The sequence below is a fragment of the Brassica napus genome, chromosome A5 (assembly GCF_020379485.1).
Source record: "Brassica napus cultivar Da-Ae chromosome A5, Da-Ae, whole genome shotgun sequence".
Lineage (NCBI taxonomy): Eukaryota > Viridiplantae > Streptophyta > Magnoliopsida > Brassicales > Brassicaceae > Brassica > Brassica napus.
Genome location: NC_063438.1, coordinates 26,420,696 through 26,433,117, shown reverse-complemented (window position 1 = coordinate 26,433,117; position 12,422 = coordinate 26,420,696). Strand labels below are relative to the sequence as shown.

The 12,422-nt window shown below is 37.8% G+C and overlaps 4 protein-coding genes across 6 annotated transcripts; 2 read left to right on the top strand and 2 right to left on the bottom strand.

Annotated features, from left to right (window-relative positions):
• Positions 1-266: 266 nt before the first annotated feature.
• On the top strand, positions 267-2,019 carry LOC106452876. Of its 2 annotated transcripts, XM_013895058.3 has the most exons (4): positions 267-541; positions 660-721; positions 1,322-1,514; positions 1,595-2,019. In XM_013895058.3, the coding sequence occupies exons 2-4, from the start codon at positions 668-670 to the stop codon at positions 1,723-1,725; spliced, it is 378 nt and encodes a 125-aa protein (XP_013750512.1). In that variant the 5' UTR covers positions 267-541; positions 660-667; the 3' UTR covers positions 1,726-2,019. The 2 variants fall into 2 exon arrangements, with proteins under 2 accessions (XP_013750512.1, XP_022575637.2); XM_022719916.2 differs by lacking the exon at positions 267-541 and having other exon boundaries at positions 623-721.
• A 1,518-nt stretch (positions 2,020-3,537) lies between these two features.
• LOC125608706 lies at positions 3,538-4,626 on the bottom strand. The gene is made up of 5 exons (XM_048779164.1): positions 4,565-4,626; positions 4,384-4,495; positions 4,149-4,306; positions 3,960-4,080; positions 3,538-3,867 (listed from the first exon to the last, which is right to left on the bottom strand). Exons 1-5 carry the CDS (start codon positions 4,624-4,626, stop codon positions 3,538-3,540), a joined length of 783 nt encoding a protein of 260 aa, XP_048635121.1.
• LOC111200532 lies at positions 4,304-6,885 on the bottom strand. Of its 2 annotated transcripts, XR_007339590.1 has the most exons (5): positions 6,343-6,885; positions 6,007-6,251; positions 5,367-5,640; positions 4,565-5,219; positions 4,395-4,495 (listed from the first exon to the last, which is right to left on the bottom strand). XR_007339590.1 is itself a non-coding variant. In XM_048780055.1 (4 exons), exons 1-4 carry the CDS (start codon positions 6,575-6,577, stop codon positions 5,101-5,103), a joined length of 873 nt encoding a protein of 290 aa, XP_048636012.1. In that variant the 5' UTR covers positions 6,578-6,885; the 3' UTR covers positions 4,304-5,100. The 2 variants fall into 2 exon arrangements, 1 of the variants encoding a protein (XP_048636012.1); XM_048780055.1 differs by having other exon boundaries at positions 4,304-5,219.
• Positions 6,886-7,665: 780 nt separating this feature from the next.
• LOC106452875 (heat shock protein 90-6, mitochondrial) lies at positions 7,666-12,328 on the top strand. Its single transcript, XM_013895057.3, has 20 exons — positions 7,666-7,879; positions 8,085-8,282; positions 8,396-8,469; positions 8,569-8,694; positions 8,794-8,887; positions 8,970-9,053; positions 9,138-9,281; positions 9,364-9,477; positions 9,620-9,679; positions 9,780-9,854; positions 9,940-10,044; positions 10,193-10,333; positions 10,430-10,522; positions 10,597-10,674; positions 10,762-11,016; positions 11,088-11,190; positions 11,277-11,451; positions 11,528-11,633; positions 11,731-11,820; positions 11,927-12,328. The coding sequence occupies exons 1-20, from the start codon at positions 7,769-7,771 to the stop codon at positions 12,101-12,103; spliced, it is 2,403 nt and encodes an 800-aa protein (XP_013750511.2). The 5' UTR covers positions 7,666-7,768; the 3' UTR covers positions 12,104-12,328.
• The last annotated feature ends 94 nt before the right edge of the window (positions 12,329-12,422 follow it).

The following is a 12,422-nucleotide window of genomic DNA, read 5'->3' as shown; positions in this document are numbered from 1 at the left end:
CTAATTTTTGTTTGTTGTGATCTCTAGTTAACAAAACAATCTTCCATCTTTTTGACATATTAGCTAAGCTATTTATTATCTTAATGCTCACTAGATTAGTTTAAACTGTGTAATCAGCACTAAACAACATGCTCAAATAATGTTCTTGTTGTTGAATCCAAAGTTATTTACCGGCAACGTTTGTCATTTGCTGCTAATTATAACAACACGTTAAAGATTAACAAAATTGTCATTTATAACTAAAGTGGTACGACGACAAAAAAAAAAAAAACTAAAGTGGTACGGAGAGAGACGGTGGCGCGTAAGGGCGCGTGGAGAAAAGCGCCAAAAGAGAAAAAAGAAAGCAAACTTTGCATTGAGTGGGACCCATTTGTCCCCGACCTCTCATCTTCTCCTTCTGTCTTCAAACCCTAAAGGTCTCACGCATTTCGGCAAGTGCCAAGTTCGCTGAATCAAATTGTTTCGTCCGAGAGAAACTCCACTCGAATCGAAGCTTAAATTTCGGATCTTTCTTACTTACTTACTTACAGCTGTCTCCTCGGTACGTATTCTCTAACTCTCTCTCTCTCTCTCTTTCTTTTTTGTTTTTGGATTTGATGTTTTGGTTTTTGAGGTTTTTATGATGATTGTGAGCGAGTTGTATTGGGACTTTTGTGTAGAGGAGACGATGAGCAGAGATCATCCACCTGAGCCTCTTGATTTCTTCATCTGGACTGTTGAGGTATTTCAAATCAATCAAAAATCCTCTCTTTGTGTGAATCTGAATCAACCCTTTTACTGGGTTGATTTGATTTCACTCCTTATGATCTCTCTTTCAGGTATGATCCTTTGGATCCAATTTACTCAGGATTGATTCTTCTTAAGATCTTAGAACGTTGTTGTAGACTTCTATTTTTGCTCTTATGGTTCCTCTTGTGGTAAAGTTTACTTCTTTAATGGTGTAACCATTGATTGGAAGCTCGAAAATTGCTTACTTCTTATACTTATGGAGCACACTCAAGTGGTGATTTAGTTTAGGTTCTTACTTGTAGCCTTATAGTCTATCTTGTGTTCGTTGATGTAGATAAACTCTGGAAATGGTTTTATTTTCAGGTATCAATTGTGTGGTCAGTGATGTTTGCATTTGTCACTTGTTGGATGAAGATTAGTTGATTGAGAACCGAAAATAAACCTGTGCCTGTTAGGAAGATGTCTTGATAGGTAGAATTAGTCACACTTGGTTCATTCAGTTGCTCTACTGCTTTGGACATTTTTAGTCTGTTAGTTTCTACTTGATGTCTATGGAGCTTATTGTAGATGAGGAGGTTCTGTTCATTTACAGGACGTTGGATCTTGGCTTGAGGAGATCAACCTTGGAAGCTACCGCCTGATTTTCAAAGAGAATGGTGTCAACGGAGAGTATCTAGAAAGCATGTCTGTGTTCACAACCGAACAGATCCTTCACTTCATAAGGAGGCATCACATGAAATGGGGAGACTTTATCACTCTCTGTAAAGAACTCAGAAGGATCAAAGGTTCCCTCTCGCTTCTCTCAGTTTAAAGTTACTTAAGAAATTTGACTAAAGGAAAAGAAATGTTTGTTTTCTTTTCGCAGTGGCTTGCTTGAAAGGTGAGCAGAGAGTTCGACGGCCATGGTGGGCACCGTCCTGTCTATCAGTAGTCTTTGTTAAGGCGGCTAAGCGCAACCGACAGTCTCGTGTTGTATCTCTAAAACTTGAGTCTTGACATTTACACTTTGGATGTTTATGTACGTACGTACTTGTCTCTCTTCTCCTCTCTTCTCTTCTTTTCTTTGTCTTCTCTTTTTTTTTTTTTTTTTCTGGTTTGGGGTTTGTCTGTGGAGATGAAAAGCCACATATGCAATAGGAAGAAACAAACTCAAAGCCAAAATGCTGTTTGGCTTTGGTAAAATCCTGCAAGGTGGGGGAAAAACATTATGTTTTTTTTTTGTATTTCGGTGTATACAAGTTTGCTCTCAGATGTTTAATATATATTATGTGACAGATAATAGTTTAGTAATTTGATTATACATACTAGATTCTTTCTCCGCGCGATGCGCGGAAAAGTGTGTTGATAGTCGATTTTAATAATAATAACTTCTAATGTTTTTGTTTGGATTGAAAGGAATGTATCTCCAAAACTAAGAAAATTCGAGTTTATCTTTTTTCCCCTTTTATATTTCTCAATTAAAATATATGTTAAAGAAAATATTCACAAAAATTCAAACGAAATATTTTTTTTTATATTCATAATGATCTCATAAAACGAAAGTTCAGAAAAAAATCTTGATATTAAGGTAAAGAATTAGTCTTCTTTTTAGAATATAGCAGTTTTGGTTAATGCAATTTTGTACCTATCATTACTTTATTTTTATAATGGAAATCAAACTATGCAATGAACACAATAAATATGATTAAAAATATAAAAATTTACAAAATAACAATGAGATTATCAAAAATATTAAAATGTATTACCAAACTATTACAATTAAGTATCATTGTTATGTTTATTTATAGAAATTTGAATCGATCAACATTTTATATTGGGTCTGGCCAGAGATTTAGCTGAGTGTTGGATTTTTATGGTTTACATTGTTGTGATTTGTAAATGGGTCAGCCCATGTCCATAATATGTTTTAGAATTAGGAAAACAGATATTTGTATATTATATTGTGTATGTAAAGAGTATTATTATGTTGGAAAAAAAAGAGTATTAATAAATTGAATGACTACATAAAATATTGTGTTTGAACTTGAATCTACGGTGTATATTTTTTTTTTTTGTATTTAAGCAGTTTTAATAAATAGATCATTTATTATATAGTTGGTGTTATATTAGATTATGTTGATTTTGGCTAGTGTATAGTATTTGGTTCAAAATATGTCTATACTTTGTTCCAGTGTTTGCAAAAAAAAAAAAAATACTATAAGCATATCTAAAATGAGTTAAATTTTATTATTATTGTAACGATGTTTTGATAAGGAAAACAGTTACAAACTATTTATAATATAATATGGAAAGTCGATAACCACATAAGATGAGATAGTGTGTTACTTTTATGCTAAGTAAGTGTTGATATTCATATTGTGGTGCTTAAGATAATTTTATTCCAGACTAAAATGCATTGGTGATGATATGTCTGGTTCCAATGAAAAGAACATTAATAGAGGAACAGAACAGCATGTGAAAGACGCCTCAATTTAAAACCTATCGTACAGATTTTGATTAGCAAGAAATAGAAAATTCAAAAATATGATCATGAGCTTCAGTTCATTAACTTGTTGATATGGTATTAGCCCTTTGTAGGGCTTTGGTGCATGTTCAGATATAGTATATATCAAACATTTTATGCTTTGTAAGCTGAGTATCGAAACAAATATATGGAGCAAAACCAAACTTAAAAAGAAAGCAATAACATAAGTTAACCAAAAAGAGTTTTCAAGAAAGACATTCAATTGTTGCAAATATGAAGTTTGAAATTGAAAAGTAAAAACGCATAAATGTCTAGTAACCATAAACACCACCACTTAAAACATCCTAGCCACATTTGGCTCGTTTAGGATCACCTGCTTCATCATTTTGAGCAGCTCTTTTCACCTTTTCGCCCTTAGAGTCCATGGAAGGATCATCCTCAGCACCTCCATCATCCAAAGTTTTCTGGGCGGCTGGGATAATCACATCTTCCTCCAGCTCGCCTTCAAGTTCTGGATCGTCTGAATGGAGAACCTTTGTCACAGTCAAAGATTGGGTCTTGCCAGTCAAATTATGATTTGAGACCTTCACAATGAACTTGCGAGTCTGACCTATGGTATCAGACAGAGCTTGAGGCACTGGAACTATGTGATCATCTCTTACACTCTCATTGGCCTAACATACATTCAAACAATTGTCACTACACATTTCTAACTATATTGTAAGAATACAGTTTCAAAAAACAAAGATGGTGGGTCTGTAATTACCTCAAAATAGCTCTCAACCAATTCAGAAGCTTTCTTTCCAGTTAACTCGTGACCAGCATCACCAAGGAGAAAAAAAAACGCCTGGTCACTCTTATCGTACACAGAGATCTTGGCCAGAAACCTGTGCAGTTAGCAGATTAATAATGAATCCTTTAAAAGAATGAGTATAGGCAAATTTGGTTCACTTACTGTGGAACACCGACAATATCACTCTTCCCACATTTCTTACACATAAGGATGGTAGGCCCTTTGGTTGCCTTAGTGTGGCACACACCGCAGCCTATGTAATACCAGCTTAAACCGTGCACAACATCAGCAACGGTCGCTATGCACTCAAACCAAGCAACCTGCAAAAAAAGTTTTAAAATTAAGTGAGAAACAGAGACTATCATAGTTAATGTGTTATCCATTGGTAATAAACTACCTTGGCAGCTACTTGCTTCATATAAGAAAAGAGCTCGCCTATGGTCACTGTCTCAGTCTTAGTGACAACGTCTGCATCAACTCTGTTGGCGACATCCGAGTTTGAGACCAACCTGAAGACAATGTCAAAGCATAAATACTATTCTGGAAGACAATGAATATTTGTTAAACAGTATGCTTACCAAGCAAGATAATCTCGGGTTGCTTGGACATCACTGTCCATGAATACACGTGATGAGGCCATGGAAGATAGAGATAGGGCACCTATACCAGTTCCAATGATGTAATACAGATCAAAATCTTAATAAATTAAGATGAAGACTATGCACATCTATAATTTATGATACCCAGAACCTATCGAGTTACTCAACACCTAATGCTTCACAGACTTTACAAACGCTCAAAGCTGTTAAACTACAAATCCAATCGGCTGCAGTTCTATTCATCAAAGCTAAACTACACAGATAAGAATCACTCCCATCCTATGTATTTTCTTTAACAATAAAATAAAAATTGATATACAAACCTCCAAAGCGTTTCGGGTTTAGCGTGGTGACTAAAATAACTTTTGCAGTTCCTCCAGATGCTTTAAATTTTTCACTGAAGTCGAAAGCAGCTTTGTCCCACAGGTATAGCTTTATAACGGGGCCTCTACAACATCCAAAACACGCGTGGTAAGGGAAACAATATATGAAAATAGAAGAAGATATGTATTAGCTTACTCATGTGTTTGAACATGAAGCAAAATGCGGCGAGTTGAAGCTATCTCAGATTCATCTAGCACGAGACTGTCATTGAGAACCTGCCCATTCACAAGCTTGATGTGGCCAACATAATCTACAAAAGACATCATTCAAAGTCAATACTTTATATACTATATTCGCAGCAATGAAACCTATATATATAAGATTGGACAAACCCAAAAAGAAACTAAACATCATCGTATACAGATGATGATGAGGTGGAATGATTGTGAGAACTTACCATAGAGATCTCCTTTCAAGTCGCAGGCAGCATCGAATTCTTCATATCCATGGAATCGGAAACGGTCATCAGGGAAACAGACCGGACTGTTCTCCAGAACAGAGAGAGCGGATGTTGATGAGAAGGTGATAACGACACTTGGCTCAGCTACTCGGTACAGAGTCTTATTTCTAGACCCGAAAAAATTGTTGAGTCTGTAAATGCCACCCGCTTTCATGTGTGGCAAGTAGGTTTCAATCCGTGCAGATGGGATGAAGCCCTGTATAACAGTGCCCTGTTAACAACATGAAAGAGTTATATTAGAAAAGAAAGTCACGAATTCTTTGAAAGGTGAACAAAGATATTAAAGATACTCAACAGGCAATATGAATTCAGTAAGTTCAAAAACGTTTTTGTTGATATAAATAACAATCTAAAAATGTAGAGCAAATCACACAAGCGAGACAGTAAAAAGAATTAGCTTACGTGATTAAAATATCAAGCACGAATATTCAATTCTAAAAAAAGTGCATCAATATATATTTGCTTCTAAAAAATATCAACTTGGAATATACAGATAAGTTTGAAGCTAAAATGATATCTTAGCTTGTAGTTTAAACAATTTATTAACTTATAACATAAAAAATAACTCGGTTTATACCTCTTCGTCGATGAGAAGCATCTCGAGACCGAAAAGAAGCTTCGTCAGAACATTTCGAGCTTCCCAAAAGTGGATCAACCGAAACCTCACCTCGCCTTCATGAGGACCGAAATTCACATCTTTGAAGAACATCACTTCCCTAACATTGACGGAGACAATAGCTTTACCCCTGACGTCAGAGGAGACAGCGGCTTTGCCCCTAACGCCGGAGGATACAACTGACTTCGCCCTTTCAACTATCGGACCTGCAGAATATGTATGATCGTTATCATTGTCTGAGAAATCACAAAGCCTCCGATATTATAATAAGATAACGAAATACACGGGTCCTCTTACCATTAGGTTTCTTCAAATTAGATACGCCGGTGGGGACGCCGGAAGAGTCACCCGTCGCGCCGATGGGTTTGTTCAGACCGGGAGAAGAGACAGACGCATCGCCTTTGGATTTTTTCGAATGGGGATCGCCGATTGAGATGCCCGAAGAGCCACCGGGAAAGGAGTCAGCCCCAACGCCTCTTTGTTTCTTCGAATTCAGATCACCGGACAACGTCAGTTTTCCGTTCGAACTCATCGCGATAATCAAGTTCGATCGAAATAAAACTCGGAATAAGAGTTTTATAAATGGATTCAGAACGCGAAAGGATGAGATAATCCATAAATCAGATTAAATGGAGAAAGGAAGTGTGGAACGTATTGATTGATGAGATCGTGAAACGGAAAGAGGGGAGGTAAAGCAAAGGGTCTCACGATTCGATCGAGCAAAAGGGGATCTAGAGAAAAAATAAAGCAAAACAGGATCTGGAGTAAAGAGAAAAGGAAACGTCGAGGTTCTCGCATATCAGATTTTGACGGCATGAAGAAGAAGCCATAGGAACAGAGATGGGCTTGCTGGGCCAACACATTAACATTCTTTCATTTTTAAAAAAAAAATCGTAGCCCAGCATCACATATCCGATCTGACGTGTCAAAAAAAGAACTTCTGATTGGTGGATTATTTTGTCCTACGTGGACAGTCTCTATGATGAGCTTATTTCCCTTTTATTACTTGTGTGATGTTTGAAAGCCCTTGAAGAGACTAAGAGAGAGATTAAACTTGTATGTGGCTCTCACCATTCATTTGGTCCAGATGTTTTGAAGAAATATCATTGAGATGTGAGACTTTTGGCATGTAGCTCGTTCCATGTTTCCTGCTTGGAGATTAGCACTTTTAATAAATATCCTCTTGGTTGAACATCACTTCATCGAGTCCGCGTTATCTTCACACTCTCATTCAATTCAGAGTTGATATGAAGTCATGTTCATATGGTCTAATCAACCGATGGTATATGTCATAGCAGCTAGACATATCACAATTTGTGGTCGGATCCAATAATAGTGGGATCTTGGTTGGTATATCATTTGGATATTGATGTCTTTGTATTTCTGATGTTCCATTGCATACTTCGAAAGAACTATGTTTTGTTAATACGACCGAATCCAATTTATTCGGTCCATAATATTATGGGCTAATGTTACAGACAACCTCGGTTATCATAATCGGACCGGACCGTTGTCCTAAAGTCGACTTTGGTTTTAAAAGAATGTAATTTATAGGATAATGACGAAACTAACCTTAAACTGTAACTACCCTTTGCATCCAGAAGCTTCACCTTTGGCCAAAGAACCCTACTAAAACCTTTTGTCCGCACCGCAAGTCTTCGTTCCCTCAGTGATACCACCACATATCAAAATCTTACTAGAGTAGTTTCTAGAAGCTGCGACTATGCTCAGGCTCTCGAAGCGTTCCGTCTCTTCCTTCTTACGCTCCGGCGACAGAAGCTTCCGTGTCTCTTCTGCCGCGACTTCCATCTCCCGTTCTTCCCCATCTATCACGGTACTTGCTCTGCTTTTTCCTTTTCCCCTTATGGGTGGATATAAAGATCGTTACTTTCTGAATCTGAATTCCGGTTATATATCCAAATTGGCTTTCGTATGAGCTGATAGTTACCAAACACTGTAGATGCAATGTGTAACAATCAAAAATGAGTGATTGGATTACTCACAGTGTTCGTTTCTGATTCCTTTTGGTCTTGTCTTAGGATTCGAAAAGAGGTGAGAGTGAATCGAGATGGTACTCATCCTTAACCAATGGGAAATGTATGAAAAATGACTCCTTGCCTCATTTGAACATGAAGACCAATTGGTTCATGGGATACCGGAACGAATCCAGCGCAGCAGCATCAGACTCTGCGTCTCAGGCTCCTCCACCGGTTGAGAAATATGAGTATCAAGCTGAAGTACGTTCTGTTTTTATTTAGTGATCAAGTCTGTGTCGTACCCATGTTTGATACAATTTATTAGTTTTTTTTTTGTTTTGTGACCAATTCTGTGTGTTGGTTATGGTTGGCAGGTTAGTCGCCTCATGAACCTCATCGTTAACAGTCTGTACAGCAACAAGGAGGTGTTTCTTCGGGAGCTTATCAGGTATCTTCTCACCTGATTTATACCTTTTTGTTTTGGTGTTTACTGTTTGATTTCTTCTGTTCGTTTTTAACAATCTACATTTATTTGTTTTTCCAACAGCAATGCTAGTGACGCGTTGGACAAACTGCGTTATTTGAGCGTTACGAACCCTGAGCTCTCAAAGGATGCCGCTGATCTTGATATACGCATCTATGCAGATAAGGAGAATGGAGTAATTACTCTCACGTAAGTCATTATTGTTTCTGCTTCCGAAAGTGCAAATTTTCTCGTATATAACAATAGTCATTAGAGAACTAACATGTCTGTACTTTTCCCCTATGTCAGTGATTCAGGTATTGGTATGACACGACAAGAATTAGTTGACTGCCTTGGGACTATTGCGCAAAGTGGAACTGCCAAGTTCCTTAAAGCTTTAAAGGTCCTACTGGTTCTACTATTTCGAAAATCTTTTTTTCAAGGAATCACTAGAGATCAACTAAGCATTGTTGTAATAATTTCAGGATAACAAGGATGCAGGTGGTGACAACAATTTGATTGGTCAATTCGGTGTGGGGTTCTATTCAGCATTCTTGGTTGCAGATCGGGTAACTTCTTACTCTGTGATCTCGGTGTACTCTGATCATTGATATGCTCACCAACTGAATAATGTGTTACTCTATATTTTGAAGGTTACGGTGTCAACGAAGAGCCCAAAGTCTGATAAGCAATATGTATGGGAAAGTGAAGCAGATTCAAGCAGTTACACTATTAAGGAAGAGACTGATCCTCAGTTAATCATTCCTAGAGGAACGCGTATTACTTTGCATCTTAAGGTTCGTTATGCTTTGTAACTCAATGTCATTAAAAACCGACATACTAAACTCTCTCTTTTTCTTCTCGTGGTGCCTAATGTAGCGGGATGAAAAAGGATATGCAGATCCAGAGCGGATTCAGAAGCTTGTTAAAAACTATTCGCAATTTGTTTCGTTCCCTATATACACATGGCAGGAGAAAGGATACACAAAAGAGGTATGATCAACGTGATGGCATTTATCTGAACTCATAAATGACCAAGTTGCTCTGTCTACAAGGGAAAATGATATATATATTTTTGTGTCAGAAGAAGTTAACTTATTGTCCGGCTTTGTATGTTTGGTTCTCTCTTGTACAGGTTGAGGTTGATGATGATCCAGCTGAGTCAAAAAAAGACGACCAGGATGACCAAACTGAGGTATACTTGCTTCTCTTTCCCTGAGAATCATCTTGATCAGAATCTAGATGTGGAATGATAGTTGGCTTAGAGCTTATGTCCTTCTTTTTTACTTAAACAGAGAAAAAAGAAGACTAAGAAGGTTGTTGAAAGATACTGGGATTGGGAGCTTACTAATGAGACGCAGCCAATTTGGGTAAGGACTGCTTGATGTAGTTTATGTGCACTCAGAATCAACAAAATATGGAATCAGTTGAAAAGTTTGTTTCTATTTGCTGCAGCTCAGGAACTCTAAGGAGGTGACGACAGAGGAGTACAATGAGTTTTACAGAAAAACTTTCAACGAGTATTTGGACCCGTTGGCATCATCCCACTTCACTACAGAGGTTCGTTCGAGGGAAAACATATGTTAAACTAGTATATCTTTATTATACAGCCAAAGCAGATAATGCTTGTATCTGTTGAAAAGTGGTGACACCACACTGTTCCACTAATGACATATTGGTTCTTTCTCTTATATTGCTCTTAATGTAGGGTGAGGTCGAGTTTAGGTCCATCCTTTACGTGCCACCTGTCTCACCAATGGGGAAGGATGACGTGGTTAATCAAAAGACAAAGAACATAAGGCTCTATGTAAAACGAGTTTTCATTTCAGACGATTTTGACGGAGAGCTGGTGAGAGAAGCTTCTCTTGATGTGGTCTTTCAAGATACCTGTCTCTCTATTTTGTATTGATATCCACTTTCGTGGTGTTTGGTGCTTTCTGAACAGTTCCCTAGGTACTTGAGCTTTATCAAGGGTGTTGTGGACTCACACGACCTCCCACTTAACGTGTCCCGTGAGATTCTTCAAGAAAGCCGCATTGTAAGTACTAATATATCCATTTTGGTACAGTGTCATGTATTGCTAAGCTTACGTTTTTGTATTGTGTCTTAAAGGTGCGGATCATGAAGAAACGTCTAGTGAAGAAAGCTTTTGATATGATTTTGGGAATTTCCTTGAGTGAAAATAGAGAAGTATGCTTTCACAACTCTTGATCCCTTCTGCTTACATTTTATCTCTTTATTTGTCTCGTTGACACGTGATACTGTTTACTTACACAGGACTATGAAAAGTTTTGGGATAATTTCGGCAAACATCTAAAACTGGGATGCATCGAGGACCGCGAGAACCACAAGCGTATAGCTCCGTTGCTTCGATTTTTCTCCTCACAGAGTGAGAACGACATGATCAGTTTGGATGAATACGTCGAGAATATGAAAGCTGAACAAAAAGCTATATACTACATTGCTTCCGACAGCGTTACAAGTGCTAAGAATGCTCCTTTCCTCGAGAAGCTTATGGAGAAGGAACTTGAGGTGACACTTACTTGCAAATATTCCTAATATTCTGAGAGGTGATTGATATTTTCTGTTTTGTGTGATTATAGGTACTATATCTGGTAGAACCCATTGATGAAGTTGCCATACAGAGCTTGAAATCTTACAAGGATAAGGACTTTATCGACATCAGCAAGGAAGACTTAGACCTAGGCAAGTGCTCAATGCAATTCCCTTGGTTTATACAATCCCACTTCATCGTATAATAACACCTTTTGGCTTCGATCTTGTATTGACAGGAGACAAGAACGAGGAGAAAGAGGCAGCTGTGAAAAAGGAGTTTGGGCAGACTTGTGATTGGATAAAGAAACGATTGGGAGATAAGGTTGCCAGTGTTCAAATTTCGAGCCGTCTTAGTTCATCTCCCTGTGTTCTTGTGTCTGGTAAATTTGGTTGGTCAGCTAACATGGAGAGGTAAAGATCGAACAATGTAAGAACTTTTTGTGTTCCTTGTTTGGTTAACTAACAGAGAATATGTTTATCTGGACAGGCTAATGAAGGCACAAGCAGGTGGTGACACAACAAGCCTGGAGTTCATGAAAGGGAGAAGAGTGTTTGAGATCAATCCTGACCACTCGATTATCAAGAACATAAATGTAAAGTCCCCAATCATCATCACTTGGTCTTGCCTATCAAAATAAATATATGAACCGCTTTTATAATATTGACTTGGTTGTTTTCTCCAATCCACAGGCTGCTTACAAGAGTAACCCAAATGATGAAGATGCGATGAGAGCCATAGATCTTATGTATGATGCAGCACTAGTTTCTAGTGGGTTCACGGTAAGCCTCTCTGCTTGCAGTCTATATTAATACATTTCTTCTCCGAAATGAGGTGTGTGAGAAGATTAGTAAAAACATTGGTTGTTGTTTGTGAATATACGTACAGCCTGAGAATCCAGCAGAGCTCGGTGGGAAGATATACGAGATGATGGGTATTGCGCTTTCCGGAAAATGGTCAAGCCCTGAGGTTCAGCCGCAGCAGCAGCATATGGCACATTCTCACAATGCAGAGCTCTTAGAAGCTGAAGTGGTTGAGCCAGTCGAAGTGGATGGGAAGAAATGAACAGAAGCCTAATGTCCATGTCCTGCAAGTGAAACGATTCTCAGTTTCTCATCATATTCTTCTTCTTTTAGTAGAACTCCAGAGTTTTGCATTTTAGCGTCAATGGAAGCAATGAGCCAATGATATTCTCTAGCTATGTTGGACAGATTGAGAATGTTGAGCTATTAAAATTAATCTGTTCCTCGTTATAATCTTATAATAATCTTATTAGCGTTGACTCCTCGATTTGAAACGATAACTTTTTTTTTTGTTTTTTAAGGAAAAGTTTTGAGGCTTTACTGCACGAAATTAAAACTATAAGTCAACGCTCAACACAAAT